This window comes from Amphibalanus amphitrite, unplaced genomic scaffold (assembly GCF_019059575.1).
Source record: "Amphibalanus amphitrite isolate SeventyFive unplaced genomic scaffold, NRLGWU_Aamphi_draft 001524F_arrow, whole genome shotgun sequence".
Lineage (NCBI taxonomy): Eukaryota > Metazoa > Arthropoda > Thecostraca > Balanomorpha > Balanidae > Amphibalanus > Amphibalanus amphitrite.
Window position 1 is genome coordinate 84,228 of NW_024883017.1, and position 26,854 is coordinate 111,081.

Below are 26,854 nucleotides of genomic sequence, written 5' to 3' on the forward strand. Positions count from 1 at the left end.
GTGGAACGCAGGACGCGGAGGCGGTGATGGCGGCGCGCGTCCCGAGACGGCCGCGCTCGCGCCGGTGCTGGGCGTGCGGCCGGCTGGGCCACCTGGCGGCTGGCTGCCCGCAGGGAAACGGCACAGGGAGCGGTGCGTCAGCGCCAGCGCCGTCTCCTGCGCAATAAGAGGAGCGCTGCCCATAATCAGGTTGCCGCTGAATGGAGGACTCCGAGACGTGCTTGTCGACACGGGTTGTACGCATAACCTCGCTCACGTGGACATTTGTGATCAGTGGGACCGGCAGCGCTTGCTGATCACGACAATGGGTGGTCACGCTGTTCAGGCACTAGGCGTGGGAGTCGTGACGGTTGGCCGCGTCGGTGGCGACAGTGTCTTGCCTGTGCTAGTGGTGGCGTCGCGGCCAATGGGTGTGGACATGATTCTCGGAATGACGGGCATCTCCGCCCTCGGCGGAGTGAGCGTGAAAGGACCGGGGGATGTGAGGATCGACGCGGTTTCAGAGAGGGTCCCAGTGCGCCCGGCGGGGATCAACAGAGCAGTGGCGCGCCCAGGTGGTGTCGCGGGGGCGGCAGTGCGCTCGGCCCCGGCTACGCAAGGACACGGCGGGGCAGTGGCGCAGCCAGGCGAGGCGCCGGCGGCGGCGCGTCCAGCCCGGGCGGCGCAGGTGATCGGCGGGACAGTGGCGCGCCCAGGCGGTGGCGAGGCGGCGGCGGCCGGCCCGGCCCGGGCAGCGCAGGCGATCGGCTGTGCAGCGGCGCGCAGGCGGCGGCGAGGGAGCAACGGATCGCCCCGCTCAGGCAGGCCAAGTGACCGGCGGAACAGTGGCGCGTCCAGGCGGCGCCAAGGTGGCGGCGGTGGAGCCGGCCAGGGCAGCCTCGGCATCGCGCGGAGAGGGGGCGGGGCTTGGTAGCGCCGCAGCGACTGCGTCACAGGACCCGGCCGGCCCGGCGACCGGGCATACCATGCCCGGGCCCAGAGTGGGCGGGGCATCCACCGCGGAGCTAGTGGCCGACGCGAAAGACTTCACGGCGAGGTTCGATGCTAATACACGCAGTTGGACAGTGGCCTGGAAGTGGGCGGACGGAGTCGCACCAGACTGTCTGACCAACCGGGTCGCCGAGTACCGCGTGCCACCGTCAGCGCGGCAGGAGTATGACGAGGAGCTCGAGACGTGGCTGAGGAACGGCTGGCTGCAGCCCTACAATGAAGCAGAGGACGGTCCGCCGCGCGGCCTCGTGCCCTTGATGGCCGTCCCACAAGCAAAGAAGGTGCGCCCTGTACTGGACATGCGAGAGCTGAACGGTCACGTAGCTGCATACACCGCCGACTCGGACGTGTGCGCCGACCGCCTGCGGAAATGGCGCCGCCACGGCCGGCGGGTGGCCGTCGTAGATCTGCGGCGAGCGTACCTGCAGCTGCGTCTCGACCGGAAGCTATGGCCGTATCAGACAGTGATCATCCGTGGTGAGCGATTCTGTTTGACCCGCCTTGGTTTTGGACTTAATGTAGCGCCGGCCGTGATGAAGGCGGTGGTGCGGCTCGTCATGGCGCAGGATGCAGCAGTGGAGCGCGCCGTCTGTCCGTATGTGGACGACCTGCTTGTGGATGAGGCTGTCGTCAGTGCTGAGCACGTGGTCGAGCACTTTGAGCGTTTTGGGCTCGAGTGCAAGCCACCGGCACGCGCCGAGGACGGCGCTCGGATGCTGGGACTCCACGTGCGGCGTGTGGCGGGTGAGCTGCGGTGGTCTCGTGACAGTGCTGTCCCCGACCCGCCCGACCGTGTGACGCGCCGATCGGTATTTGCATGGTGCGGCAGGCTGGTGGCGCACCTCCCTGTCTGCGGCTGGCTGCGACCCGCCGCCGCCTGGGTGAAACGGCGCGCCAATGCCGTCACGCGCGGCTGGGATGACGTCACGACCGACGCGCTCCTGCAGTCTCAGATCTCGCACGTGCACTCCCGGCTGCTAGCGGCGGACCCGGCGCGGGGCCAGTGGTGCTGGACCGGGGATCAGGCAATCGTCTGGACAGACGCCAGCTCGATCGCGGCTGGAGTGGTCATCGAGACACCGTGCGGTGGCGTGATGGAGGACGCCTGCTGGCTCCGGCCCGGCGATGCCGCAGCGACCCACATCAACATGGCCGAATTGGATGCCGCCGTTCGCGGCTTGAACCTGGCCGTGGCGTGGGGCGTGACAAACATCGACCTAAGGACAGACTCGGCGACAGTGCACCGCTGGGTGGACGACGCGCTCAGCGGCCGCGCCCGCCTCCGGACGAAAGCGGCCGGTGAGATGCTAATCAGACGCCGTGTCGACCTCATTCGACAGCTGGCCAACGAACTGGAGCTCAAGGTCACCGTCACGCTGGTTCGCTCGGAGGAGAACCTCGCCGACGCCCTGACGCGAGTGCCGAAGGAGTGGCTGCGTGACGAGTGTGAAGAGAGCAGGATGTCGGTGACGGCCGATGACGGAGCCGGCGACTCGGCCGCCCGTGGGCAGGTGGTCGTTGGTGCTGGTGCTGCAGATGCCGTCAGGTCGTCTGTGCAATCGGTGCACGAGCGGGCCGGTCACCCTGGCGTTCGTCGGACGCTGTTTTTCGCGCGGCGAGATGTGTCTCGAGACGTGACGAGGGCTCTGGTGCGCGCGGTCGTGACGACTTGTGATGTGTGCCGATCGATAGACCAGGCGCCTGTGCGGTGGCGGTACGGCTCGCTAGAGGTGGCGGCAGTATGGGAGCGCGTCGCGATGGACGTGACCCACCACCAGGGGCGGAGCTACCTAACCGTCATCGACTGCGGGCCCACGCGGTTCACCGTCTGGCGCCCGCTCGGCCGTGCCGACGCAGTGGAGGTCACCGGCCACCTGGAACAGATCTTCCTTGAGCGCGGCGCGCCCAAAGAAATACTGGCGGACAATGACACGGTGTTTCGGGGCCGGCGACTCGCCTCGCTCGTGGCACGGTGGGGCATTGCCCTGAGATTCCGCGCCGTGCACGAGCCGGGCGGCAATGGCGTAGTGGAACGGTGCCATCGAACTGTCAAGGTGATCGCGGCTAGGAGGCGGTGCCCTGTGTCCGAGGCCGTCCACCTCTACAACGTCACTCCTCGTGACGGCCGGACGGCGGACACCGCGCCAGCGGCCGGGGTGTACCGCTACGCGGTGAGAGACTGCGTCCGCCCAGGGCATACGCCAGTCGATACCGACGGGGATGGCGCCCAGCCTGCGCCAGCGCTGACTCAGCCGACCGACACCCGGCTCCGGGTAGGGGACCGTGTGTGGGTGCGGCGCCGCGGCACCCGCTGTACCGAGACGTCTCAGCGCGGGACGGTTACGGGCGAGCTCTCAGAACAGGTGCTGGAGGTGGACGGCGTTCCGTGGCACGTCCGTAACCTGCGACCGCGGTACGAAGCGTCCTCGGACAGCGGGGATGACAGTGAAGAGGCCGACGAATCGCCGCCACTGCTCGTTGGCTCCCCGCCGGCCGCACTGCGAGCTGAACATGACGCGCTGAACGGGGCGGCGCCCCCCGATGAGCCACAGACTGAGTCACACGGGATAGATGGGACGGTGCCGCCTGGCGAGGGGTCGGAACCGTTTTCGACGGAAGGGGAGCCGGCGGAAGCGGCAAATATCCCCCCGCCCCGTCACAGTGAGCGTGCCCGGCGACCGCCGCCGCCGTGCAGCTGCTGCACCCAGCCGGAGTGATGACTCTTACGTGAGCGGTGAGCACATGTGCGTTTGATATTGTTTTGTTTGTTTGTATTGTTTGTATTATGTGTTTGTATTGCCGTATCGTGTGTTTGTATAATTGTATGTATGATTCTGGAAAATCAGGGGGAGGTGTGGCGTGATACCGGGGTCGTGGTATCCCGTCCCCGGCGCCGATGTTAGAGACGGTACCTGGTCCGGGCTGTACCGGGCCCCGGACTGTACCGGGCCTCACTGTCAGAGGCGGGACGACAGTAGTGTTTCATTTTTCAGCCTTTTTGGTGGCAAATCACACCTAATGGGGAAAATATTTTCATCCCTAAAATATGAATGACCGACTTTACTTCATCTCTGAAAAGAGTTTCATGTACTCCCAACATGAAAGTTCACTCGTCACTTGACAGTTGATGCACCCACATCCTTTTGTTCCACACCCTGTCAAGATCCTGACTTGAAATCCTGGTTTATCAGTTAGCATAAAAATTGGCATTACACCATTTTGCAAAAATACTGCAGTTATTTACTTTCTTTTTTCTCATCCTAGGATTTTTTTCTTCATCGGCACACCCAACCAATATCCAATTTTAGAACACTGGACGACAGGGGGTCTGGGGACGGAAGGACCGGGTGGGCTCTCGCGCTGTGTGACTGGGAGTGTGCGGTGGCCCGTCTCGCGTGTGCAGTGGCCCGTTTCGCGCTATCGGACAAATACAGCCTCTGAAGACCCTTTGCCGGCCTGAGGAGTGAGGACACCTTGCCGTTCCCTAAGAATCCCCTGCCGGCTTGCGAAGGGTTCGCGACAGCAGCTCCTACGGCCCACAGGCCACACACATCTGTGACGAATGTACATATATGCTTATTTGCTTATCTGTTTATTTTGATTTTTTTACCAACTGATAAGTGACACAAGATTGGTAGAGCTCAGCGAACACTGGTAGGGCCCAAATAAACATTGGTAGGGCTCGGGCCCTACCAGGCCTATACAAAACGACGCCCCTGGCGTTTCAGGCAAGCGGAATTTACTTTTTGTGAAGTTTTTTGACTGCATTTTTGGTAAAAGCTTCTCAGATCATGATTTCATGTAATATGGACACATAAACAATCGGTGCACACATCAGTATACACACAGACACACACAGACATACAAACACATATAATTGACCTTGACCTAACTTGACCTGAAATGACCTCAGCAGCAAAAACCTGGTCGGGTAGTGTGAGAAAGAGGTTCTAGCTGGCTTGGCACCAGAAAACGGCATCGTCATCGGTATATGATAAGCAGCGCACTTGATATCCAACGGTGACCCAAAACAGCAATGTTTTTTAGTTTGACCTGACCTGGAAGGTCAATGACTGACCTGAGAAGGTAAAACTGGGTATCATTGGATTCGTCTCTTCCCAAAGAATCTTTTTGGTCCTTACCGCTAAGCTCTATCTCCAACAGGAACGAAATGGCGCGGGGGGTGGCAACCACCCCCCCCCCCCATGTGCGTTCTAGGATGGGAAAATGGCATGTGCGGGCGAGGGTTAAGAGACATGCTTGCGATACCGTTTCAATCGGCAACTGTCATGGTGTAGGTTGTATAAGATGTGACTATGTGAAAAACAATATGCGAGCTTTTCTGTCATTTTTACCCGTCAAATAAAACAAGCAACCATCCTGCCGGCTGCCAATCTAGCAGATTTTGATCTCCATCGCGTAAATATGCATGAATTTCAATTCAGGCCTGCTATTTAGGCTCGATGCTTGAACTTCAATTGAGGCCTGCCATTTGGGCTCATCACAAAACACGGGTCAAGCGACGTGGAGGGCCGCGAACTCCCTGCCACCTGCCACCGAGTTAGGAGACCGACGTCTTATCCACCCTAGGCCACGGGGAGGACCACAGTAACATAACATAATAATTTTTAGTAGGTTTGTGTAATTGTCATTAATTGCGTTTCTTGTAACAACAACACAGCATGACAACAGTAAGCTCTATTGTCATGCTGTGCTACACTACATTGAATGTGCATCGACTGGGAGTGTTGTTGTTCATCCATCATCCATCTGGTACATCCATCATCAACTCATAGCAATGGACTGTTAGTCTGAAATACAAATCTATCTGTCTTTCTATCTATCTATCTATCTATAACAAAGCGTTGCCTTATGGGATAAGTTCGATTTGTTTGTTTTTTATCTCGGGAATATATAAACATACTTCTCAATGGTAATAGCAAAATGGCGGCGACTGTTCAAAATAATATGAGCCACTTTGACTTAATTTATTGCAATTTCGGTAAAAGATTTAGCGGCGTTTCAGTTTGCATGGTAATTCCATGGTAATTGGGTAATTCATTCGTTATTACAAATATTGCAATCAGATCAATCAGTCACCCAATCATACGCAGATATTTGCTGCGGAATCGCTGTTTGCTAACCTTGTCCTTAGCCGGTGAGCTTGAATTTTCTTTTCGTCCTACAGCAACTTGAATCGCATCACGCGGAAATCAATTGAAATTGAAAAACGCCCATCACTTTCTTGAATATGGATTGAATCAAGCAGGCTGGGACGTAGCAGGTGAAATGTTAGGTTGGGTACTCGGTAACATGATTGAAAGAAGGGGACCTTAAGTCGGCTGTGCCCCCCCTTGATTGAAGGTGTTCCGCCGCTACTGTTTAAGGAATTGGGCCTCCCACCATAGAGAATAAATGAATTGGCATAAAAGTGGTGTTGCCTGGTTCAGATTGAGCAAAACTGAGTCTTTGCCAAATTTCATTGAAAAATAACCGGTTTCTGACATCTTGACAATTACATTAGGTACTTTTATTTATGTTTAGGAGCCTTCACTGTTCCTTTGAAGTCATTTCAATTTGGAAGCAATCTGCAATATTTTGGTATCTTAAAAGTGCAGCAGATGTTGCAGCATATACCACCACTGCTTCACAAAGATGTTATTATAAGAGTATAGCTAAATCTGCGCTGACGTCACATATTCAGAGGGGGTATTTAAATGCATTAGCCCCTCTGAATCCAAAGTGCTGTAACTTTGAAAATAGATATATACTAGGGTGACCCGCTTGCTCCCCAATGCTATAAGGGGTACTTTCGATCGGTGGGTGTTTGGTTGTTCTTGTGTTGGTTGGGTTTATCCATTTCAGTCAATAGCTTTTTGACTGCTAAGCAATTTGGTTTGGAAAGAATATCCATTGCATCAAGGTGCCTGTGTTGTCTGATAAGCAAGCTTTCTACTTCAAGTTCAGAACCTGTCATTAGAGTTCAGTGAACCTGTCAAGTGTGTTTTATAATTTCGGTGCACAGTTTTATGACAAAGGAAAGCCGTAGATAAATTCCGCTAAAATGGTTATGCAGAGGATGGACGCTTGAGCCCTGGCAGGTACGTGCCCTAATCCAACAAGAACAAGGTGATGCAGAGGTTTGAAACATGTATATTTTTAAGAATACTATTGCGGGTCATGCAAAATGATAAATGGATCTTAGAGAGAATTGAATGCTCTTTCTAATGATACCATTTTCAATTGTTAAACTTATCAGGTTATGCAGCAAAAACCGTGTAATTATTTAGTGGCACATTACAGGTCCCAAAATTTGTAGATGTGGGTGGGAAACGACATCCAAATGAAAATCATTTTCCACTCTCACCTCCAGTTTTCAAGCCCAATTTTCCACTCCCAATTCCACCGAAAGGAGCAATTGCGTGAATGGTTGTTTTGCATCTGTCACAATTGTTGATAGATTAATGTTTTTGTCATTTTCCCACTCTTTTTGGACCTAACCTGACCGACAATTTTTCACTCTCATCCTTTTTTTGGTCAGCAATTTTCCCCTCTGACACCCAAGCAAAAATATAATTTTGGGACACTGGCACATTATGGACAAATGCCATTTTCTCCAGCGATTTGTTCCGCCTTGTTATTGATCAATTAGCTTTTCACAATTTTCCATGAAAGGTGGTACAGTTAGCTTGCCAGTAAGCGTTGTTTGAACTTGCTCCATCTGACAGTCACCCGAAAATAGCATAAAGTCCAAAATCCGTCCGAAATGTCAATTTTCCAAATAAAAGTGCCCTCTCCGGTGCACGTGGCGCGTGCCATTTCCATGCACTGCACACCATTCGATTGCCCATTCAATTCTCTACACGATGCTGTTTTCCCCGTATACCGATCGGGCCCACGGTTACAGAGATATTGCACGGGGATCGGACCCGTGTCGGTTAAATTTAGTCATTTTTGCTCGATTTTGCAAGCCGATTTATACATGTAAAGTCTATGACGCGAATTTGCACTTTTTGGGCGCGCGCCATGTGCTCACCATCGGCCCGATCGAACTGAGACCCCTCAAAGGCACGTTGTCCATCCTTGTTCTATAAGTTGCACAAATTTCAGCGCGCCAGGTGCGACGGTCTAACCTGTGACCCGCGCTACGTAGCGTTACCTAAGCTTCTAGACAGTGACAGACCCTCCCACCACTCACCAGGCATGGCACAGATCCCAGGTCAACCAGTCACGAAAACTGAGATGGCCATTAGATTGACGGTCTTCAAGTCTGGAATTATGGTGGAAAACATGACTGCTAGAAGTCTCGCAATGAACCAACTATTTTGCATTCTTTCAGAGTTCGTTCTGAGGAAATCCGCGAAGAGTACTAGCTGGCCGCTGATCAGGGCTCAGATAAAGGCTAGCAAATCAGTTTGACATGCTAGAGGTCATTAATATTTTTTGAGCTATGATAGAGAATCAGTGGTGAAATGTGCTACAATCGCTATATGCATTTATAGGTAGCATCATTAGCATTATCGTCATTGTCTGCAAAGAAAATAAATCACTGTAAATACTGTAATAGCATTACAGTATTTACAGTGAATAATAGCATTGAATATTCATGAGCACTCAACTTGCTAAATTCCATCAAAGTCGTAATATTTCAACTTGCCTTGTCATGTTGCTGCTTCTGCTGGACAAAAGCTGTTCTAGATCCACAGTACCTACTGCAATTATACTGAGACACATTTATACCAGTTGGGGATATTCTATAGGTAAAAGTGATTTCAGTTCTGTTATACTTAACCCGACACATCTACGCTAACTTTGAGTATGACCTTTTATTATTCATTTTTACAGGTTCTGTAACATCCACTTCCATCTTCAATACTAAGCATCACTGATTCAGCATCTTCACTAGCTAGCTCATCACCCTCATCACCTTCAGCACCTCCTCTGTCATCACCAGCACGATGCCTTCGCGATCGGGCACTGTGAAGATCTTCCTGGGTAACCTGAGTGACTCTGCGACACCAGATGATGTACGGCCTCTGTTTGAGGAATATGGCACCGTGGTCGAGGCCGATGTCATCAAGAACTACGGCTTTGTGGTGAGTGAAGGGGAGAGGGGGTCGAGGCTGATGTCATAAAGAACTATGGCTTAGTGGTTTGTGGTGAGTGAATACAGGGGAGAGCCTGGTGGTTGAGGCCGACGTCATAAAGAACTACGGTTTTGTGGTGAGTGAAGGGGAGAGGGGGTCCAGGCTGATGTCATAAAGAACTATGGCTTTGTGGTGAGTGAAGGGGAGAGGTGGGGGAAGTCAATGGCATAAAGATTACGGCTTTTGGGTGAGTGAAAAACAAGGGGAGAGGTGGTGGAGGCTGATGTGATAAAGAACTATGGCTTTGTGGTGAGTGAAGGGGAGAGGTGGGGGAAGCCAATGTCATAAAGAACTATGGCTTAGTGGTTTGTGGTGAGTGAATACGGGGGAGAGGTAGTAGATGCTGATGTGATAAAAAGCTGTGGCGTTGTGCTGGGTGTGAAAAACTATGGCAGTGATGTATGGTTAGAAAAGTTTGCCTGGATGGGTGGGTAGGGTGAGAATATTGGTATTTGATAGTTTGTTTGCAGGGAGAGGTCGACCTCAATAGGACATCTTGTATTTTGGGCTTTGTTTTACATTTAACCTATCTATGTTACGACCTTAATTGGCCTCTAAGTAACTTCTTTCGTGACCTCGTGCTAACCTTTAACCATCATAAGACCTTTTTTGACCTCCATGTAATCATTAATGCCTTGGCCTGTCCCTGGCTCTCCAACAGATCTGTGTCAAACCTTTGATTACCTATCATAACTCCTATCTAGCTTCTGATTTTCATAGACCCCATCTGACCTATCTAGCCATTTCATCTCTATTTAACCATTTTAACCTCTCTGACTCAAATGACCTCTGAGCTATGTAACCACTGACCCCTATATAACCCGCATCTCAACCTCTACATGGCCTTAATATGACTCCCATCTCTGACCCTGTATGACCCCTGTATGACCACTACACGACCTTGTCTCGGGCCCATCTCTGACCCCTAAAATACCTCATGACCCCTATTTTACCTCTATTTAACCTATTTAACCTCTATCTGACTCCTATATGACCGCACATGACCTATCTGACCCATATACGACCTCTATCTGACTTAGTATCTGACCCCTATATTGCCCCTATATAACCTCCTATCTGATTCCTATATGACACCATATGACCTAGGTATCTGACCCGTATACGACCTCTGTCTAACCCCCGTAGGACCTATCTGACTCCTATACGACCTCTATCTGTTCTCTATACAACCCCTACATGACCCCTATACTACCTCTATATAATCCCTATGTGACCCCTATATGACCTCTGACCCCCCGCGCAGCACATGGAGAGTGAGCCGGACGCACAGCGGGCCATCGCCGCTCTGAACGGTAAAACGGTGCGCGGAAAGCCAATGGTGGTCGAGATGTCAACGGGAGTGAACCGACGCAGCCAGGCCAGACGCGGGAGGTGAGAGGGGAGTGGGCCCAGCTTTCTATGGGGGTTAGTGGGGAGTTTTATAGGGGTAGACTCTTTTGGTGGAAGCCAGAAGGAGACATGTACAGGGTTGGGAGGGATGATGGGTTGGGGGGATGTTGGTTTGGGTGGACACACTGGTGAGTCGTCGGAGCTGAGCCCGTCCCGAGGACAGGCCACTTAGTCCCACTAAAGCCTGAATCAGACTCTTTTCGTAGTCAGGAAATCGCATGCGAGAGCCTATTCAAGCACATGGAAGCACGCTCGTATCAATCGCACGCACCTCTCTCATGTGATTGATACCGGACGAACTACAATGTATTTGAATAGGCTCTCGTATGCGATTTCTTGCATGCGGAAAGTCTATTTCAGCCTTAACGGTCACCCCACCACCCGATAGGCCTGATTCTGAGGAGTTACTAACGTCGAATTAAGGTGACTGTCCAGCCCGGATCAGGGGTTGAGGTTTGTAGGAAAGGGATTTGACTGTCCCGAGGGTGGAAACGATGGAATGGTGAACAGCTCATGGATGTTGGTTTAATATAGGTCTGATGGTGTCCAATCCCAACCAAGACTCTCTCTGCGTGTTTAAGATCTGAAATGCTACAGTTCATCCTGTTTCTCTTCAGATGTAAGATTTGTCTATTTTAGAAATATCCACAAATACCCCGCAATCGCTCCAAACTAACACTCATTTTCCCTCAGCCGTATGGTCTGATATTCGTCGGAAATATCCACTAATACTCCACAATCGCTCTAAACAAACACTCATTTCCCTCACCCTCAGCTGTAAGATATTCGTCGGAAATCTCCACAAGGACTCCAAAATCGCTCTAAATTAACACGCATTTTCCCCCAGATGTAAGATATTCGTCGGAAATCTCCACAATTTGTACACTGAAGTTGTCTGAACAAGCACCCCGTTTTCTCCCCAGATATAAGATATTCGTCGGAAATCTCCACGAGGACTCCACAATCGCTCTAAATTAACACCCGTTTTCCCCGGATGTAAGATTTTCGTCGGAACTCTAAATTAGTACGCCTAAGTTGTCTAAAAAAGCACCCCATTTCTCATGCAGATGTAAGATATTCGTCGGAAATCTAAACAAGCGCTCTTATCTAACACTCATTTCCGCAGATGTAAGATATTCGTCGGAAATCTCCACAAGGACACGACAACTGACGAGCTGCGCGGCCTGTTCCTTCCGCACGGGAATGTCGTCGAAGCGGACATCATCGCCAACTACGCCTTCGTGGTAAGTCCTGTCACTAACGTCAGAGGCTAGTGTGACTGTGACGTCAGTGCATGTGTGATGTCATATAATTGTTTGATGTCATGTCTTTGTGATCATATGATGTCATGTAATGTAGCGTCATATGCGGGAGTTATGACTGTGTTGTTGGGTAGTTATTGCATATTGTTTGATGACATTATGATATTATTTGTGATGTTACATTGCATCGTGTGTGTTATTACGGAGCGAGCGAAGCGAGCGGAGTCTTACGTAGAATAACGGAAATTTCTGAGTATGAGCGGCCGGCCGGCCGGCCGGCCGTGCGGACGCTTTTGCGAGGCTTATATCTCAGCAACCACTTGACCGATTTACATGCGGTAATTTTTGTAGGGTAGCTTCATTCCTTCTACCAAGTATTGGACTATTCCCGATGCATGTGGGTGACCCCTTATGCACGTGCCACGTGCAAAACGAAGAGGTGTCACTTTTGTAATTGTTGCAATATCTCGGTAACTACTTGGCCGATTGCGCTGAAAGTTGGCATGTAGGTAGGCACCCACTAGGCACTGCATATCCATGTGCCAGAGTTGGGGTGCTGCTGCACGTGCGCACGTGCAGGGGTCGATTCCAGATCTCGAGAACGGCTGGACCGATGGCGCTCAAATTTGGTACACAGTTAGCGACCGGTTAGTAGGGTGCCGTGCACAAGTCAGTTGGGACCCATTTTGCACGTGCGCACGTGCAGGGTGCCGCTCCCAGATCTCGAGAACGGCTGGGCCGATTGTGCTCAAATTTGGCACATTGCTAGAAACCGGTCAGTAGGGTGCCGTGCACAAGTCAGTTGGAGGTACCCCCTCGAAATTTCGCACGTGCAAGACTCACCCCCTCGCTCGCTCCGTTAGTCGCCCCAAAAGGCGCTATACTGGTAATTTATGAAATCATTGAAGATGTGTGAAATAGATAATGCATTATGTTTTGTAAAGTCATCTATGATATGCTCCTATGTCATCTCCGCTGCTTTACCAAGTAACTGAGCCAAACCAAATAAACGCTTACCTCTCCTTACCCCCTAACCCCCTCCTTTACCCCTCACCGCTTACCCCCATAACCTCCCCGTTACCCCTTCCCCAGCACATGGAGACCGAGGACCAGGCCCAGGCGGCTATAGACGCCCTCCAAGGTGTTCAGCTTCACGGCCAGGAGGTCCGTGTACAGCTGTCCACGAGTAGTGTCAGGCCGGTCCCGGGAATGGACAGGGCGGATATCTGCTTCAGATGCGGCAGTCCCGGACATTGGAGTAAAGATTGTGGACGGTGAGCAGGGGAGGAGGGAGGGGGAGGGATGGGGAGGGAGGGAGAGAGGGGGAGAGAGTTAGAGGGGACGGGGAGGGCCGAGGGGGAGGGGAGGAGGGAGGAAGAGAGGGAGAGAGAGAGAGAGAGAGAGAGAGAGAGAGAGAGGGGAAGGAGGGAGGGAGGGAGGGAGAGAAGAGGAGGGTATGGATAGAGGGGGAGCGAGAATCCACCGTCTGATGAATAAATGCTTGTTACATGGGTCAGAGAAAATATGTTTTGTTCTACCTACTTGTTATCTATTTACCCACCCAGTCAATAGGAAGTCCCATGTAAGAACTTCTCTTCTACTGCCCATACAGTCGAAGGGGTTCAATGATTTATTGCCTTATGATTCAATTATTATTGCCAATGATTATTGCCCCTTCACACAGCGAAGAAAAATAGTCATAATAAACCTACTCCATGATTCTCCCCATCCAAAGGGTTTCCTTGTCATTACCTCCCGACCCTTCTCTTTCAAAACCAAGAGGCATCCCGTCCCGTGTTAACTTTCCCCGTCTCCACAGCCAAGAAGTAGCGCCGAGCGCCTACGCTGCCGTGCCCGCGGCGGCGGTGGACTGGAGTAGCTACTCCGCGGCTACGCTGGGTGCCCGAGAGAGGGCTCGCTACGCTCCCTACCCGGCCTACGCGCCTCCGCCGGCCTCGTACAGACGCGAGCCCTACTATGAGGTGAGTAGACTGTCGGCTTTGGTATTTATTGAGTTATGTGCGAGTGTATAATGTTAACACTACGGCCTCGTACAGACGTGAGCCGTTTTATGAGGTGAGTAGGACTGTCGGTTTTGGTATTTATTGAGTTATGTGTGATTGTATAGTGTACGGGTATGTGAGCTGTCAGTTTTGGTATTTATTGAGTTATGTGTGAGTGTATAGTGTTAACCCGCGCACCGACGGGGGTCTGCGCCACCTTAGTACCGACGGGGGGGGGGGCGGATGACCGCCCCCCCCCCCTGAGATCTCGAGAACGAAGCAAGATAGCGACAAGCGGTAAACGGCATCGGATACGCACGGACAAGGTCTACAATTTTTACAAAGGTCATTTTCAGGTCAGGTCAAAGATGACGTCACAGGGGTCGAAAAAGTCAAAATGGCGGCGCTAGATATGGAGAGGGTTTTTCTCGAATAACTTTCGAAGTAGTCAAGATAGGAACAAACTAAGGGCATCATCGTGATCCTCTCGTCAATCCGCATCGAATGATATATATGTTGACCTCGAAAGGTCAAGGTCAAAGGTTGACCTCAGGTCACGTGACCTCGAGGTCATCATGTATATCATTCGATGCGTCTTGACGAGCTGAACACAATGAGACCATCCGCGCGGCTGTATCTTGTTCCTGTAAGGAGTTATTGGCAAAAAACCTTTGGTGACCTTTGATGACGTCACATGACCTTACAGCTGCCCAACAGCAAAACAGACCTCAAGGTAGTGAAGGTTGATCGTATGTGAAGTCATGTATGGTATATGGGGCCATTCCGACCCGTTTTAGTGGTAAAAACAGGGAGTTGATTTTTCCCCCATTGACTTATAATGGGGAGGTCGCGAAATTGACCTGACCTTAGGTCACCGACATCAAAATTCCGAGATATACAAATTGTAGCTACTAATGACCTAATAACATCCTGCGACTTTCAAAGGCCTCCGACATCTACTGTAGCTCTGGCACGGTGACAAAGTTGCAAAAAAGTGACTTGAGGTTGGGTCATTCAAAGTGACCTGGTGACCTGACCTTAAAAGTTAGGAGGTTCAAACTTGCACACCCTGTGTAAAATTGATGAGAGAATAGTCATACCAAATTTCGCGGCGCTACGCGCCGCGGTTTTCCCGCTATCCGCGAAAAACCTCAGGGGGGGGGGGGCGGATATCCGCCCCCCCCGTCGGTGCGCGGGTTAACACTATGGCCTCGTACAGACACGAGCCGTATTGTGAGCTAAGTGAGCTGTCGGTTTTGGTATTTATTGAGTTATGTGTGAGTGTATAGTGTTAACACTACGGCCTCGTACAGACACGAGCCGTTTTATGAGATGAGTGAGCCGTTTGTTGGTATTCGGTTAGTTATTTGAGGGATAAAACTACGGTGATCCGCTTGCTCCGCAACGCGAATAAGGGGTATTCTCTCTCTCTGTCTCTCTGTCTCTCTGTCTCTCTGTCTCTCTCTCTCTCTCTCTCTCTCTCTCTCTCTCTCTCTCTCTCTCTCTCTCTCTCTCTCTCTCTCTCTCTCTCTCTCTCCCTCTCCCTCTCCCTCTCCCTCTCTCCCTCCCTCCCCTCTCTCTCTAACACCCCCTCTCTCCCCAGGCATCTTACGCCGCCCCCACCACCTACTACGACGAGTATGCCGGCCTGTACGACCGCCGTCGCGCCGCCGCTGCTCTGCCTGCGATGCACGATCCTTATGGACCGCCGCCGCCGAGACGCTATGCTGAAGATCCTGCCGCCGCTGCTGCTGCTGCTGCGGCCGCTGCGGCGGCACTGTATGATAGGCGGGCACCGGCCCCGTACCGGTACTGAGAGAGGAGCGCTGGAGCTGGCAGGTGGGTAAAGGAGGGGAGGAGGGGGGGGGGGGTACGGCGCTCACGAGATTAAGCGGTAGGTTTTGCACATTTCCGGTTATATCTCAGAAACTAATCGATCTACGATGAAGCCATTTTACACGATCATGGCCGGCTCGTTACCCAACAAGTCGATCGCATCTTCAACACTTAAAAGCTTAACCCTATTCCTGGCGGGCTCCGCCGGGACAAGAAACTGGCGGGGGGGGCCGATTCGGCCCCCCCCCCTGAGATCTCGAGAACGAAGCAAGATAGCGACAAACGGTAAACGGCATCGGATGCGCACGGTCAAGATCTACAATTTTTACTAAGGTCATTTTCAGGTCAGGTCAAAGATGACGTCACAGGGGTCGAAAAAGTCAAAATGGCGGCGCTAGATATGGAGAGAGTTTTTCTCGAATAACTTTCGAATTAGTCAAGATAGGAACAAACTAAGGGCATCATCGTGATCCTCTCGTCAATCCGCATCGAATGATATATATGTTGACCTCGAAAGGTCAAGGTCAAAGGTTGACCTCAGGTCACGTGACCTCGAGGTCGTCATGTATATCATTCGATGCGTCTTGACGAGCTGAACACAATAAGACCATCCACGCGTCTGTATCTTGTTCCTGTACGGAGTTATTGGCCAAAAACCTTTGGTGACCTTTGATGACGTCACATGACCTCACAGCTGCCCAACAGCAAAACAGATCTCAAGGTAGTGAAGGTTGATCGTATATGAAGTCATGTATGGTATATGGGGCCATTCCGACCCGTTTTAGTGGTAAAAACAGGGAGTTGATTTTTCCCCCATTGACTTATAATGGGGAGGTCGCGAAACTGACCTGACCTTAGGTCACCGATATCAAAATTCCGAGATATACAAATCGCACACACTGGTACCCTAACTAAAGCCTGAAGAGAAGAAATTGATCGGTCAAAAACTCTAGCTCTGGCGTGATTGCAAACTTTTCTGAGGTAGGGTCACCAAACCGCCTCTGGTGACCTGACCTGAGGTCAGATCAACTCAAAATTTTCAGACATGTTGCGTAGAAGCCTTTTAGGAAAAGTCAGAAAATTTGAGCTTCCTAGCTCAACGCGTTTGGGAGAAATAACCAAAAAACCTCAGGGGGGGGGGGCTCCTGAGGCCCCCCCCCCGCCAGGAATAGGGTTAAGACGACGAAGATATTAGCCTGAAATACACTAAATTTTCTAGGTGCAAAACCTACCGCTAAAACCCGCGAGGCCTGTACCTTACATGTATCGTCACCGTTGCAGCTGCCAATCTATTTACGTCTTCTTTTCGATCACTCCGCATTTAAAAATCGTCAGTCAAAGCCATCCGTTGAGCTTGATAAAACCGCACATTATTTCAGCTGTGGGCTGTACGTGAGGAAATATGGAGGTACGGGGAGAGTAAACCTGGGAGGATAGCTCGGTGTAGAGACTGAGATGCTAATCGTGAAATGATTGTGAGGTGGGCTGTGGAGCTGTGGTCTGCGATGTGAATGGGGGGATTGCGTTAGGGTATTAGGAAGTGAAAGAATGGTCAGAACTCAGAAGTGTGTCATGTGTGCTGGGGGCATATTTATTTAGGGTTTTAAGCAAGGCTATAGAACTCCAGGTAAGGACACCAGCCGTTTGACCTTGAACGCCGCCGGCCGGCCGATGACGTCATTGGAGGCAAGCCGGCTCGGCGGACACACAAGGCGAATGCATATCGGAGGGCCGACGGGCGTTGGAACGTTGCGGGAGCCGGGGAGATGTTTTAATGTGGTTGCTTACAACCATTGTTATGTTGATTGTTCTACAGACTGCATTCTTTTAAACCTCGATGCATCCTAGGCCTGGATGGTGCGTACAATCAATCGTGGAACGATCACCCCGTCCGACGTCCGTGGTCGAAGCTGTCATAGTATTAAAGACACTAAGACGGGTGCAATAACGGCGATCTGATCCCGTCTCTGGCGCCTCTGGCGAATCTAGAGGGGTTGTAAGGACCCAGGCCGAATCTGACCGTCTATTTTTAGGGAAACGGGGTGGGTGAATTGACAACCGATGGCTTAAGACATGATGAGAAGGGATCCCGTCGTCGATTGTTGTTTGACAGACAACACATGTTGTACTGGGTGTATGACCATCAGAGGTAATGCCTGAACGTAGGCAAGCATAAATGGTCTGTCATACTGTTTAGGAATATAAAATGGTAATGGAGATCATTGAGGATATGATCTCTACATTACGGGAAATGGGCCCATAGGGGCACCGCCGGAGCTGTTGTTTTGCCATCGGTCCCAGGCAACTCCAGGGAGCTGCAGTAGGTACCCGGCGGACAAAGCGGCCACCTCGTCGACTCGCAGGTCCTGAGGGATTCCGTGATGCTTTAGTGCTTCACCCACATAAGCAAAGGCATAGCAGTAGGATGTGGGGCTAGGTGTCTGTCCACCTCTTCATTGAAAGAACAACGTATACAGCGCCCGGTCCCGCCGAAGCTCGGTATCGACCGTGACTTATTCACAACTGGCGGATCCAGGAAGCGGTCTTGGACACTGCGGGGGCTTACCCCAAAAAGGTTTCTCGGAATTAATTTAAAAACTCGGATTTCGATTCCTTGCGCACTGCTGTGCAGTGTGATTAACCAACATTTCCTCAGAAAAGTTGTGAAGGTTTCTTTTATTCTCGAAAAGCGATTTCGGGCGCTGCCCTGGTTGTGGGGGATGACATTTGCCCCAAATGCCTTCCCCTGGATCCGCCAGTGGGTTGCCCCACTCCGAGCTTGACTAAAAACGTCTTCAAACCCCACCAGAAACCGATGGTAAGGTGAATTTAAATCCAATAACTCATCTCTGTCTGCCCGCCTAAATATACTACACATGGTACGGCACCCGGCCCTGTCGGAGCTATGAGCCGATCGTGATAATTTCAGCTTTCCCCATCCCAAGCTCGATTAGAAACGTTCTCCTTCCCCACCCGATTGCTGATGTCAATTCAAATACAATACCTCATCTCTGTCTGCCCGACCATAACCCATTCATTGCACACCGTTCAGCGCCCGGCCCCGCCAGACGTATCCTAGCGCGCTGAGCAGTTGCCTCCAGCCGCGTCATCGCGAGGCGCCGCGCGGCCCATAAATGAATACATTGCGCGAATAGCCGTGTCGCCCCCCGGTTTTAAGTATAGGTAGATCTCATGCCAGTGATGTGTCCTTTCTTCGTGCATACAGCTGCCAATTAATGTGCCCTTTTGTATATGTAGCTGAAGTGCGCTTTATTTATATTTGAGCTCCATTCTCTGATTTTTGCAGCGTTCCCGATTCTGGGATTACGTACAACACAAAAGGCCTGGCGTGAGTGTCTGGCCACCTACCGGCCTTGGTTCAAACTACAAGTGTCGACTCCTCCCGCATGGTGTCGCGAGTAGCACCAGGTGGCGCAGAACGACAGACTCCGGCAAATTCGTGCACTTCTAGTGTGTATTTCTGCCGCTAGAGGGCAGAGATTCTGTTCGTGTTTGCTGTCTACATACACCGCATAATGGTGTTCATTCGGTCGTCTAATCAGCTGTCTACAGAAGCGACCGAAAAGCGTGCTGATTGGTCGCGGACTCCATGACGTCACAGTGAGAGAATCGACTGTATGACGTAATAGCGAGTCGCTTGCGTATGTGTGACGTCACATAGATTAACGTCTGGTAGCATTAGTCTTTTTCTGCATTCACGTCGACTTCGGTGAAGTTATGTTCAATAAAATTGACTGAAAAATACGGTGTGTTTATGAAATGTACACTCACGCAACCAAACTGTGCTATAGACAAGGATCGTGTCGGGAACACGTAAGATGTGCGTTTCTGTTTGGGTTTGGTGGGAAGAGTTACGAGACATCTAGCTGGGGTGTATGATCGATATTGTATTATTTCGGGGTAATGAAATGTTCAACTATCATCTCCTCTACACACTGCGACCTAGGCTGAAAAGAAGTTGCCGTAAATGACATTAAAGCGCCCCACAACCAAACATACGCCCTGCTGATGTTTTTTGCCCGACACCATTCAGAAAATCAGTGTCAGCCACTTTTTTCGCGCGATTTCGACTGAGAACCATAAAAACGACACCTAAAAACTGATATTTGATCTTTTCATATTGCGAGCGATGTGATATCAGACCAATTCAAATATGCTGCTCTGGCGGTGGATGCGCGGAATGTCCACCAGCAGCAGATTCAGAAGTTTGTCGGCCTCGAAGATGCCGCTACCCTTGCTGCTACCCTACCGGGACCGGCGAATTTCTGAATCTGCTGCTGGTAGACAGACATTTAGTGAATTTGTTGCCAGAGCAGCAGATTTGGGGCCAACAAATTTCTGAATCCGCTGTTGGTAGATAGACATTTCAGAGACATTCAGATTTCAGCAAATCCGATATAGACATTTCAGAGACATTCATATTTCAGCAAATCCGCTGCAGAGCAGAATATTCAGCCCATAGATATAAAGAATTCGCCCGAATGAATGGCTGACTGTCGCAGGCAACAGCAGATTCGCGAATATCAATCTGTCGCTAGGTTGACGGACCTCCCGACTTTATTTCTATGCGTCTTGAATTGAATTTATGATATATGTTATTGAGAAGAATATGAAAGGCGTTAGAACGTAATTTTGGTATTCGACGCGTTGATTTATTCTATTAAAAATGAATAATGACTCAAAATAGGACTACGACCAGCTAAGTCTCCTAACACAAATCATTTTAGCTAAGGCTCATGATGCTGGTACTGCTTTTGAACATATTTGATGCCATTGTTTTTCTTCGAAAAGTTTCCTCACCAAAATTTATTTGGCTAATTTTCGAGATAAAGCTCTGTCAAATCGCATTAAAGAGAGCATACAGCATATTTGTGAGGGACTCTTTTTAAAGGCAGGGTTGTTTATCATTTAAAACCACCAAACAGGCAGATATTTCGATCTTTTCTTTCTGATTTTGCGGAATATAGATATCACTTGCCACGTAATAAAATCTGCGCATGCGCGAGAGCATGTATCAACAAAATACGATTCTGGCGCAGAAATTCCTATCATGGAATTTGCTTGAAAAATATTAAAAACTTTCTGTTCGTGAATTTGTTTCCTTGTTTGCGTATTTTGAGCCTAAAATACACAAAACAGTAATTTTTGCTCTGACGTTTTGCTGGTAGAAGCAACGGTAGAAGCAGTTTCATCAAAGACCGGTAGGCTTCCCCGTCATCATCATGGTTACATCATTTTATTTCCATGTAAATGCCTGGTGGGGATTGTGACTGATTTGTGAATTTTTATCGAATTGTCATTTATGATGTTATTTATGACATCCTCAAAGTAACGGGCAACAGGACAAGGATGCATTGCTGATGTATTTTATTTGTAGCCAGGCAGTGGTCTCTAGCATACCTGTAACGTGTTTGTTTTTGTTACATTGTCATTGTGTGAGTTGTGCCCTTTTCTGAAAAAAAAAAAATATTAATAACTATATTGTTTGGGATATTTAATAACATTCAGGGTCAGTTTATTACCTGATACCTGATATTTGGTGATCATTGAAGGCACTAGGATTGTGTGGTGGTTCTGTCGTAGAGAGCTCGGGTAGCGTCAACAGTCTTCACTATTGTGGAGCGATGAAGGCATAGTTCGTCCAGTGCTTGTCCAGCCAGTTCTTGAAAACATTTGTCGATGGCTAGCAGACAATTTCCTCTGGTAGAGCGTTCCAGTCCGACACAACTTGGGTGGCGAAGTGGTTGCGTGCCGGACGCGGCTGACTGCTGGCTTCTTGGCGACCTTCAGTCGGAACTTATTGAACAAATAGTGTTTCGAAACTTTCTTAGAGATGCAGTCCTTTACTCCAAAAACAGTTGGGGAAACTACGAGGAGCCAAACAAAAATTGGATCAGCCAATTGAATGGCTGGAGTGGGCAGGGCGATGACCATGTATGGTTATAAAATCAGACAACTTCATCTTTTCAAAGTATTTAATGTATTCAGACTGAATAGCTGCTTGACAAGCTGACAGGCCAGGCCATGAGTAGGGAAAAACCACCAGACTTCACTGACAAAGCTGGAAATCCTCAATAAAGAAGGCCTGAAAACTACCAATAAATTCAGAAACTAGCCCTCTTGCAGTATCAAATTGTTGACAAAAGACAGGTTCCCCACACGCACCTCGTATCTCTGATTCTTTGATTCTCTGATTCTTTCTTATTCTCTCTGATCTCTCTGAGTCTCTCAGTGTGACATTCTTGAGCAATGCCACACCAGAGCTAGTCTGTTCGGTCGCTGTTTATTTATCAGCATGCTGTTGGTTTTCCCCATATAAGGGAGCTATTGCTGGCACTTCTTGGCCTCTCATTGATCAAATGAATATGCCACTTGAATTCGACCAATGAGGAGCCAAGAAGCAGCAGCATGCTCGCGCCTGCTGGTAAAAAGCTGAGACCAAATAGCGCCCAGTATTGATCATAAAATCAGTGAGTAGTCACTGAGAACTGACTACCCATTTCTTTCTCAGATTTACCATGCAGCCAGCACCGGTTCGACCGCCAGGAGGTCCACCTCGGACACCACTGACACCGTCACCAGGTGAGAGGTCTTGCTCTTATCAGTTGGTGTTGTATGATGGCCAAATGTTGATCGTTTATTGGTGTTAATGTTGGTTTTTGAATTTAGTCCGAATCTTTTGATGTGAAGGATTCACAAGGACAGAGCCCCCGCTAAGCAAAGCTTTTTGCGTTGGCCCTGACCTCTACCCTCCGATCGCGCAATTCCGGTTCTATGGCAGAATTTAAAGTCCAAAGTCTAACGTGCGCAGGCGCACATAGCCGCGCACGGCCGGTCCCGTCACTGACTTCGCCTGGCTACGGCCTGCCACCAACTGCAACCATACCTGTCAGGATGCCCATAAATGTCAAGCGCCCGTCGCGCTTCGAACCCGGACTGTTATAACCGGGAACGCGTGCTCTCACGCTCTACCAACTGAGCTACGGGACCGGCAGACATTATAAGACATTTTAAGAAAAGGTTTGAATTATTACTGTACTCCTTTCTTTCTTCTTTCATTACCTGTTCATGCCATTTCAGTCGGGGAAACTGTGGTCAAATCTTCCATTTTTAGAAAGCCTTCCATTTTTGGAAGGATTTTCTATATATGGGTACGCACCTTCCAAAAATGGGTACGCTGACGACGTCATCGTACCCAAATATAGAAAATGTTGCGCATATGTTGGAACTTACCGATTTCCGCCGAACATGAGGCAAATGCGACTATCGCCCCTGGTCGCTTTCTATTCGCCATAGTGAAGTGTCCATAATCTAGCGTGGATGCCTAAATCCTAGCGTGGATGTATTTTAGGTAATTTTTCAAAGTAATGAGTCGTGGAAAATTGACAAAAATTTACCGACAAACGATGGTTTTATAAGACTTTATCAAACATTTTGTAAGCAAAAAGCATCAAAAACGAAAAGTAAATATCCTTAAAAGTACTTTAGTGACGGGCCATGCTTGTTCGATACCGCCGACTTTATTTACAGTGCGGAATTGTCTGGACAGAGTGCGGAGGTTTCGGGAGTGAAGTGGCGAGTAAAACTTGTATTTGTTGCCGTTTTCTGCATTTATTAGCATATTGTGTGGTTGATTTCAATTTTTTAAGGCTTTTGCCAAACATTTGGGTGGAGGTCTCGTCATTTTTCAATGTTTTTTCCGGAATATGGGACGAATTAAATAGGCGTTGCTGCGCCGTTTTTCGTGTTACTTTCTATCGAAGGAGCATGAATCTTCAATTTATATGAGGAATAGTAAGTTTAATTTAAACCATTTTTTGTCAGGGCTATAGCTGTGTTCCTCCTGGTTGGTTATTGACCAGCTGTTTTCTCTTCTGAATTTCTATGTGTCCTCTAGAAGTAGAAAAAGAGAGCAGTGCGCCAGGACACCATGCTATTATATCACTATGTACATTGACATAGCATGCCTGTATTACCAACACTAGCACTGCTGCTTCTCCTTATATCAATGATCATAAATGGCAAAATCAACTATTAATGTTACACATTTAAAAAGGCCGTAACTTAAATCAAAGAATGTGAATCACAGTTGGGAACACTGAGATTAGACCTTCCAATTTTGGAAGCCTTCCATTTTTGGAAAATGCATACCCATTTATGGAAGGTCCTTCCAAAAATGGAAGGCTTCCAAAAATAGAAGATTTGACCACAGTTTCCCCCACTGATTTGGGTGTGATCCTATAAATGGTCACTTAGTTCTTAAATTCTTCACTGTCTTAGATACTGACTGCTTGGCCTGGATTATTTGCATCGGCGTTTACCACAGTCATATTGTCCATAGTTAACTACCTAACCATTTTAATGCAACTAATGACCAAGCTAACACCCCTGTCTCTCTTTTCATCCACAGCTCCGGTTTCGGGAATGCAGACACCACTTCGTCCTCCCGGGATACCTCCTGGCCAGTCCCCTGGTCTGACTCCTGGGGCTCGACCTCCTCCCATGCCTCCGGGAATGACTCCCTCGCCGGGAGTGCCTCCCCGACCGGGTCTCCCTCCCGGGGCACCATTCCGACCTCCCCTCCCGCCAGGAGTGTCAGCGGGGCAGCAATTTAGACCGGTATCAAGCGCACCACCCTCGGGTTGGGCAGCGCCCCCCGCCCCCGGCGCTTCTGCTGCTGCTGCTGCCCAGACGCCTACTTCGATAGGTGAGTGCTGGGGCATTCCACGATAGATCGTACCAGGCCCGTCACCCTCATCTCTCAGATTTTAATGAAAATCGGTCCTAGGGGTAATCATAGGCCCCAAAGACGCCTGGCAAAATATCAGACTTCTCAGATCAAAACTTTTTGAGTTATATTGCATTACATTTTTTTAACTTCGGTTTGTAACGGTGAGTTTAATGGCCTATAACTCAAGAACGGGTTAAGCAACCAACAAACAGTAAACAACACTAAGCTTGCGATGAATCCAAAATTAATATTACAATTTAAAAATTGCAAAGAAAAATTTTCATTGTTGAGCAAAAACGTTAATTTTTTTTTCATTTGCCTCTAATGACTTTTGGGACCAGAATTTTTCACATTTTTATTTTTTTCAAAATAAACTTCATGTCATTGCAAATCGACATGCAAAAAATTAGAAAGGTGTTCTTTCTATAAGTTCCTCATTTTCCCGCAAACAAAATGGGTTTCGGAGGGGTTGATACGACTCCAGCACGCCGTTTCGCTTCTAATAGAGCTAGAGCCTCGCGGAAAAAACGAGCGTGTGTGCCGTTACAAGTCGCAGCGATTGGTACCCGATTTTAAGGTCTCAGGTTAACCGGTAGCGTCTGAGGTCAGGTCAAGTGACTGAAGTGGACGAATAAAGGAATGAATGAATGAATGAATGGAAGAAACCGTGAATGGGGTTTAAGGGGGGAGTTGTTTTGAGCGAAGCAAGCATGCTGCTGATTTTCCACGGTGATAGCAACATCCGGTTTACTGTTAACGGCCCGGGTGGAATGACTTAGCGCTGAGAACCGTTTCTGGGAGTGTCTTTCCTAGAGTTTCTCGGCCTAGCCCCGTGAGCGACGCTGAACGTATTCGTGCAGCTGACTGTCGTTCGTAATTGGGTGACACCTTGTTTGTGTGAGGTGTTGGGTTAGACCCTCGGCTATTGCGCTGCATTGGCCGTGTCCATCCCGTTAGGACGGTAGTGTATCAGTGGGGAAGATCGCTAAACTGAAACTTGTGATTCTGGTACACAACAGAGAGTTGGCGTACGTTTTGTACGATTACGATTACGATGCTCTCCAAAACGATTATCCCGTGCCACTCAAACGATGTCACTCAAATGATCACTCCAGAGAAGCATGCTCCTATTAGGCTGATTCAAACTTAAAGCAAAATCGTTCTCGATTTTTCCAAGGAGGGGGGGGGGATTTCAGTCAAATGAGACCATTTCAGGGATGTGTTATGATGCTAGGACAAAGTAATCAGCGTCGCTGGTGGTCTGGGCTACCGAGCTTTTTCGATGGAAAGTCCACTCAGCCTCGCAGTCGGTCACCTCATGAGTCTGTGCTGGTGGAAATTGCTCACGTCAGATAATGACCGTCCATCCGGGAAATGTTCTTAGGATTTCTTGGATTTCACTCATTGAATAATCAATATGGGATCACCGTTCCGTTACATTACATGTGTCATTAAATGCCGTGTATAGGATAGTTCGGTATTTTTTTTTTTTTTGTTGGGTTAGGCCCTTTCGGTCGACAAGACCATTGCAGAGCCGGAAGGATGATAGGAATTAGGGGGAGACATTGGTCTGGGCAGGCACCCTAGTGAGTCGCCGGGGCTGAGCCCGTCCAGAGGACAGGCCACCCAGCCCCAAGGCACTCACTGCACCCGGCTACGGGGTGCGCTCCCTCAGGAGCAGCGGTGCCGCTCCAAGGGAGCAGCCCGCATGAGATAAAGTTGCCTGTCCAGCCCGGAGGGGGGTTGCGGCGTGGAGGAGAAGGATTTCAGTTTCCTGAGGATAGAAGCATGGAACGGTGAGTTCGGTATTTTATCAGAATGGGCCCTGATTTCACCGGAAACGGTCTCTCTTTCGACAGCACCGCCAAGACCAGCTGGTGCTGCCATCTCTGGAGCGCCACCGCTACCTCAGCCTCCGGGATCGGTCGCTGGTGGCGCCAGTGTCGGCGCACCGCCTAGTTCAACTGGTGAGTAGAACCAACTGAAAAGGTTTTCAGATGATATCCTAGTTCTTTTTTACCCATTTATGTCGTTTAGTTGCATTCTTCAAACACAAAGAGCTGGATGGCGTTTCTTCAGCCTGGACCGACTTTTTATTAGCTTCTGCGCATCTTCTCGTCTTTTTCAATAGACTGAAAAGCGATAATGTGAACACATATATATATTGCACAAACCGGTTTCGATGTATTTTGTATTTTGTGTGTTTTATTTATATATTTGCACACTGATGAAGTGATATCGAAACCGGTTTGTGCAATATATATGTGTTCACATTATCGCTTTTCACAAACGTCAAACTGTCATACCAAATTTCAATAGACTGTTTCTTAGTTATAATATAATTATGATCCTTTTCTCTAATGACGGTGCGTTTTCGACAAGAGATGTACTGATCGACGATAGGCAGGTGTTGTGTTGCCTACTGGTCACTTCCAATCACCATTTCCCACGGTC

The 26,854-nt window shown here is 49.5% G+C and overlaps 3 protein-coding genes across 18 annotated transcripts in view; all 3 read left to right on the forward strand.

Annotated features, from left to right (window-relative positions):
• Positions 1-965: 965 nt before the first annotated feature.
• Positions 966-3,707, forward strand: LOC122373625. Its single transcript, XM_043351892.1, has one exon. It carries the CDS (start codon positions 966-968, stop codon positions 3,705-3,707), a length of 2,742 nt encoding a protein of 913 aa, XP_043207827.1.
• Positions 3,708-5,919: 2,212 nt separating this feature from the next.
• On the forward strand, positions 5,920-19,413 carry LOC122373619 (RNA-binding protein 4-like). Of its 16 annotated transcripts, none has more exons than XM_043351878.1 (8): positions 5,920-5,992; positions 8,836-9,086; positions 10,402-10,529; positions 11,674-11,791; positions 12,902-13,083; positions 13,629-13,791; positions 15,416-15,651; positions 18,956-19,413. In XM_043351878.1, exons 2-7 carry the CDS (start codon positions 8,949-8,951, stop codon positions 15,626-15,628), a joined length of 942 nt encoding a protein of 313 aa, XP_043207813.1. In that variant the 5' UTR covers positions 5,920-5,992; positions 8,836-8,948; the 3' UTR covers positions 15,629-15,651; positions 18,956-19,413. The 16 variants fall into 16 exon arrangements, with proteins under 16 accessions (XP_043207813.1, XP_043207811.1, XP_043207809.1 ...); XM_043351876.1 differs by having other exon boundaries at positions 5,931-6,274; XM_043351874.1 differs by having other exon boundaries at positions 5,931-6,148.
• Positions 19,414-20,691: 1,278 nt separating this feature from the next.
• Positions 20,692-26,854, forward strand: part of LOC122373626 (protein transport protein Sec24A-like) — a gene marked incomplete at its 3' end in the record, with an annotated part of 43,467 nt that continues 37,304 nt past the window's right edge. The window contains exons 1-4 of the mRNA XM_043351893.1: positions 20,692-20,870; positions 22,181-22,251; positions 24,080-24,376; positions 26,260-26,367. Of these exons, the coding sequence (XP_043207828.1) occupies positions 22,188-22,251; positions 24,080-24,376; positions 26,260-26,367 (469 nt within the window). The remainder of the gene's footprint in view (positions 20,871-22,180; positions 22,252-24,079; positions 24,377-26,259; positions 26,368-26,854) is intronic.